The sequence below is a fragment of the Frieseomelitta varia genome, unplaced genomic scaffold, assembly GCF_011392965.1.
Source record: "Frieseomelitta varia isolate USP_RPSP 00005682 unplaced genomic scaffold, Fvar_1.2 scaffold_91, whole genome shotgun sequence".
NCBI lineage: Eukaryota > Metazoa > Arthropoda > Insecta > Hymenoptera > Apidae > Frieseomelitta > Frieseomelitta varia.
In genome coordinates this window covers 1967-8313 of record NW_025110712.1, presented here as the reverse complement: position 1 = coordinate 8313, position 6347 = coordinate 1967, and the positions used below count along the sequence as shown (strand labels likewise).

Here is a 6347-nt window from a genome sequence, read left to right as displayed (position 1 = left end):
TGAATAGTTATTATTTGCTTTTTTGAGGAGTTCACGTAAGAGTTCAATAATTTGGGCTTCGACATGAATAGGAGGAGGTTTTGGTACAGTGACATCCATGGGCTCTGTAGTTTCATCTATTTCCTGCGTTAATACACTATCACAAAATGTAGAACAATTATCTTTTTTATATTATCATTTAGAATAAATATTATTACATTTGAAGAAAAAAAAATATAAATATTATGAATAATTGACTTCGATAACGCAATATAATCCCTATCCTATCCAGAGTTAAGCATATTTTATTCGAACGAATAACGAATAAAATACTGTCAAATTTATTCGTAAATAACGAATAACGATTTTATTAGAGGAAAAATTATTCGTTGCTTACGAATAACGATTTTATTAGAGGAAAAATTATTCGAACACAGTTGGACATTATTCGATTGAAATTTTATTCAAAATATTTACTGAAATAATGTAAAGAAAAAGAGTCAAGAGTACATTTTTTTTCAATTTTGGTTTATTTAATAAATTTACTTTGCTTTTAATATTTAATAAAACGAAATCTACTTCAACCAACCAATATTTACAAATAAATGATAACGTAGAAATTCTTGTACTACAATTTTTTACAGATAATAACTCTGAACGCATATCCCATAATTAAAAATATATTTTTGAAATATAACTCTCCTTCGCCATTTTTTGCTCCAGCAGAGCGTTCGTTTTCATTTGCAACGACAACAAACTTGTTTAAAGCAAACAGATTAACTAACAAAATGTTCGAACAAAAAATTGTATCAAAAACAAATTCATTAAATAAACCAAAATTGTGAAAAAAGGATTGATCCTGATTCTTTTTCTTTACATCATTTCAGTAAATATTTCGAATAAAATGTTATTCGAAGAATTTATTCGAAATGTTATTTGAATAATGCCCACCTCTGATCTTATCCCCATTGAACTTTTTCCAATTCTATCCGAAATCATCGGACTATCCGAAATCTTTGGGCTACCTGAAATTATCGGGCTACTCGCTCGAGTCTGCCCGACTTTGTGTGAGCCCGACCCGAACCCGAAATTTCGGGTATCTGCACACCCCTAGTAAGTACCGATCTAACCGGTTCAATGTTGTCGAAAGTGACGTAATGTCTCGAGACAAAGAAATTCGACTTTGAATAAATATCACATTGCAATATTTTAATTAAAATATCCCGTGAAGTAATGATTTTTCGGTATAAATGGTTTAATAGAAAATAATGAGTTGAAACAATTAGTGTATTAAAAAAATATACGATTTTAGTAAAAAAAAAACATGAATTGCAAACCCATTTTCTACCCATCCATATAAAAAAATAAATCAATTAATGTTCTTTTCAAAATCATTCAAATTTTGTCTAAAACATTTTTGGATACAATATTAATCGCTTAGAAATTATTTCTAATTCTTCTAGTCTTAGGTGAGATGCATATTATATGTTAAAATGTTATATGCATAATATATGTTATAAATATACGTTAAAAATATCTACATAGTACGGTGTTTCATAAAGAAACTGTGTAAAATTGACACAAGAAACAAATGAGTGTTAACGTTTGTTGTCTAATCTAAATTATGTGAACTTGTGAATTTGTGTTATGAAATGGGATTGAGACGCAACCGCCACAACTTGGTTGTGCTCTACCTATAGACACATCAGGATCTTTATAGGAGAAAGCCACTTTACAATCCTTAGCTATCCAATGGTGTGGTTTAAGGTTAGGCGCTGCTCATATAGGAGGAATTTATCCGAAAGTTACATCTAGCTGGTAGTCGGTTGTCAAATCATTATCTTTACGGTCAACACCAACCAGGAAGAACGCTATTCCCGAAGTTAATCTTGGTCCTCGTGATAAAAAGGTACCAAAATGATAATTTGCAAAACAATCATGATCTTTCGTAACCTTTATCATTAGTAAGACATTTGGGAACACCTCGTGGTGGCAACATTCATCAAGGATAGAGTAATTTTGTTGTTAATTTGAATCTTCTCAGCACATCGAGTATGCTTCTTCGCTCAATGGCATATACAATACTTGTTCCCAACTCCAATTACGCCAACTTTTAGGAAGGAAAAATTTAGCAGAGCGTCTTCCGTGGTAAACCGATCTTTCTTGATAGCGCATGAACTGGGAATAGAGGGGAGGCTCTCACTAACGTAAGTGCCAATATTCCATTCTCTCGGGAAATTGAATTCTTCGAAGATAAACTTCCGTTAAGCATGGTGGCTGTAATTCTTCGATTTCCTTCGATCTGGTTCCCGATAATTTATACAATAGTAATTAACTATGTGATTGCTCTACTAGTGACTTCTTGTATAAGAAGAATTCAGTTTTTTATAAACAGGAATTTAGTTTTGTATAAAAGGTTTGAATAAAAGTTCAAATGAGTGGATTCAATTATGACAGAGTGGCGGTAACATATATTGAGGGAAGTTGCTCAGAATGATCGTTTTGACAACATATTTCAAGATTATCAAAATTGGTAAAGTGCCGATGATTTCGAATAGTTATCATATTTTTTTTATTTTTATAACGAACATCGAGCTGCACTGATTAATTAATTAAAAAATATGTAATGTTATATTGAAAGCACCGAAACTTTTCTACTTACAAAGAATCATTACACACATACATGTACATGTTATGATCGTATTGAATAATTTTCGTTAACAAAGATAATGAAATTTTTCATATCTTCAAAAATAGTAGAGATATTTGAGATGATCATAGTTATTGGTTCAGCCTGTACAATGAAATCAAGATTATATTCGTCGTCGTTACCAAACAACTCCTTATCTGTAGGGACCACATTACATTCTATTTAACGAGTATATACTAGTTCAAATTGCGCGCACCACACAGTGGATTGTAGTAAATACAAATGATAATTACGCCATTAACTAATCGAATCGCTACTGAACATATATATCTGTGAATTTTTTTGGCATGTTTGCTATTTTGTATAGAGTTTTAACGAGGATATCGTACGGTTTGTTTAGGATAATACGCAAGAAGTTGTTTTGGATCTTTTGAATCTTGTTTATGTGTTTGTGTGCGGCAGCTGCCTAAATTTGGTGTCCGTATGTAATAATTGGTCTAACGCATACTTTATATAAATTGAGTTTTATGTTGGTTTTTAATCTGCTATTTTTAGATATTAGTGGGATAAATTGGATATAGGTTTGCCCGTTTGTTTGTGGCAGCTGCCCATGTGATTTTGGAGTCAAAGATGATTCCGAGGTATTTAACGGTGTGTGACCAGGGAATATCTTGGTCGGCAATTTTAATAGCTTTAAGGGTCAGGTTTCTTTTAGTTGTGAATGTGATGGCTTGTGCTTTTGTGGGGTTGATTTTTAATTTCCAGTCTATGAAGTAATTTTGTAGTACATCTATATGGTTTTGTATGTATATTGTAGCTTGTGTAGGACTCTAGGTTGATGCGTATATTACAGTCATCGGCGAATATAGCTGTTTGAGTGTATGTTGTTTGAGGCAGATTATTAACATAGAGTATGAAGAGTAGGGATGAGATCCAAGGATGGACCCTCGTGGTACCATAGCTACGATTTCTTTATAGATGGATTTGGTTCCATTTATTCCGTTATGGAAACGAAGAATTTCCTATTGCTTAAGTAGTTGTTGATAATATGTTAAACTTGCGTGGAGTTTGATGTCGTGAAGTTTTGTTACCAGAGTTTTGTGCTAGTGTCGGAAGTTTCGTTTAGATCCAGAAGTAGGAGTTGTGTAGTGCGATTTTTGTTTTTTTCGATAATAATATGTTCGATGAAACGTTGGAGTTGCTGTATTGAAGAAGATTTGTGTGAAAGCCGAATTGTTGCGGGATGATTAAATTTATGTTTTTATTGTGATCTTGAATTTGGTGCTGGATGATTATTTCTAAAATTTTATCAAGGATATCTAATAAACTGATAGGTCTGCAGCTTGTTATGTCTACTGTGGGTATAGGAATGACTTTAGCTATTTTCCAGAGTGTTGGGAAGTAGGCAATTTGGAGACAGGCTTTATAAATATAATATAATTATTGGTTTTCTTGGAAGTTTCTTGAGTTTAGTGGTTGTTACGTTATTAGGTCCTGGTTTATTATTTGGAAGATGTTTAATTATGTTATTAATTATTGCAGTATGATTGTGTAGCAGGAAATAATAGGCCCGAATTTAGGATTATTTTATGTTGTATATCTTCTATTAAGGAGTACTGATTGTATGCCGTCCTATGTATATCCTGGAAATTTCGTGCCAAACCTTGTGACTTGTCCTCATCCGTGTAAAGCGAAGAGTTTTGTGTGAAATCCTGTAAAATCTTGGTATTTTGGTTTTGGAGCCACCGGTAATTTTATGGGTACTCCACAAGGAATGATCTGTTTGTTCAATATTGCTGCAATACGCTGTTTTTTTTTGTATTTATTATTATTTTTCGGATTTTGTTTGTGAGAATATTTCTGTGTAATTTATAGATGGGGTTTCCTGTTTTTTGAAATTTTCTTCCCATTTTGTTTCTATCTTTTATTGTGTCGAAGAGGAGTGGATCTGTGATAGGGCTTCTATTGTGTGTCGAGGCTGTTTGTGTTGCAATTTTGTATATTTTGTGTATGTGTTGCGTAAGGGCTTTAATTTCTAAATCTATTTGTGTTTCATTTTTTAGGTGTGGATTTATGTTGATTTTATTGCAAAGTTTGGTGTACGTTTTCCAATCTGTGTGTTCTGTCATTTGAATTCTTCTGGCTGTTCTATACGGTCGTACTGATAGTTCTACAAATAGTTAGAAAGTAGATCGTCAATGGTTTGGCAGTTATAAAAGTATGGTATGTTTGAGAGTGTAGCTGTCTGTACTCGAGTGCGAGTTTTGAACACCGACTAGTACAAGCCGCAAGTGGCTGTGCGCCTAACGTTGAAGTCTAGCGATATTCGATGTTAAGCAAACAGAGTGCGGAACACCGCTAGGATGGGTGACCGTCCAGTCTAGCGAGTATTTATAACAACAAGCGTCTGGGGTAAGGAGTCGCTGCCATCAACCCCACTGATCAGTCTAAGCAGCGACTCTGAGAAGAAACGCACAACCTTTCCTCCACCATATCCATTACCTTCACTTTCCTTCATCCTTACACCATCAACAATACTTCATCCCTTCAACTGATGATCACCGTGTGTAGCCGACCACCGATTCGAAAGATTCGATGGCAAATAGAAGTGCCACACACACCACAGCCGCAGAACCGAGTAACGCGGAACCCACGAGAGATATTCTGGTCGGGCACCGTTATTCGGGCAGGAAAAACCTAACCTGTGTGGTTCAAGCAGTAACCAGATGCAACAGCTATTCGAGCAGAAAGAAATTGGAGACTGGACACCGTCGTACTTTCTTCGGCTCATGTTGACAGGTGAAGCCGCGACGGAAGAGTTCCTGAAGACCATGTGGCTAAGTAGATTGCCACAAGCAGTCCGGATAGTCACAGAGCGCATTGGACGTCCCCTTGAATCAGCTGACAATCGCGACAGACAAGATACATGAGACTGTGCCGAAAGCAGCGGCCCTGTCCGCGAACACCGACCGGTCAGAAGAGTGGAACACCTGGAAAAGTTCGCGCGGCTAGACCAGTATGGCGTAGTAGTCAACACTACTCCGATTAAGTGCATATTCGCGCAAACTGAAATAAAATTTCTAGGGTATACAGTAGCCGAAAACGGAATGAAACCGCTCGCCGAAAAGGTTAAAGCGATTCAAGATTTCCCTAAACCGGATAGCAAGATTCCTAGGTACGATGAACTTTTAGGTACGATTACTTTTACCAAAGATTCATACCCAAGGCCGCGAAACTGCAAGCTCCACTGAACCAGCTTTTAAAGGGTCGGAAATTAAAACGTAATGTTCCGATCCAATGGTTCGCCGAAGCTGCATTTCAAGCGCTGAAAGACGCGCTATCAAACGCTGCATTTCTAGCACATCCATCAAATCGTGCAAATCTCGCGATTAAGGTGGATGCGTCTGATTTTGCGTTAGGAGCAACTCTGCAACAGCAGGAGGAAGGTGCGTGGCGACCACTAGCCATCTTTACGAAAACTTTGTCGTCGGTACAGCGCAAGTATAGCACCTACGACAAAGAGTTGCTCGCCGTTTATTCCGCGATTAAACAGTTTCGGCACGCAGTGGAAGAACGGTCGTTTGCTGTGTATACCGACCACAAACTAATAGTATACGCATTCAAACAAAAACCGAAAAAGAGTATCCCACGACATTTCCGATACCTCGATTCTATTAGTCAATTCACAACCGATATCCGACATGTCAGCGGAAAAGAC

General features: G+C 36.2%; 1 protein-coding gene across 1 annotated transcript; it reads left to right on the top strand.

Annotated features, from left to right (window-relative positions):
• Nucleotides 1–5355: 5355 nt before the first annotated feature.
• LOC122537477 lies at nucleotides 5356–6075 on the top strand (the record flags this gene model as incomplete). Its single annotated transcript, XM_043670657.1, has 3 exons — nucleotides 5356–5470; nucleotides 5714–5821; nucleotides 5941–6075. Coding segments are annotated over exons 1-3 (358 nt in total), but the record flags the coding sequence as incomplete, so codon positions are not given.
• Nucleotides 6076–6347: the final 272 nt, after the last annotated feature.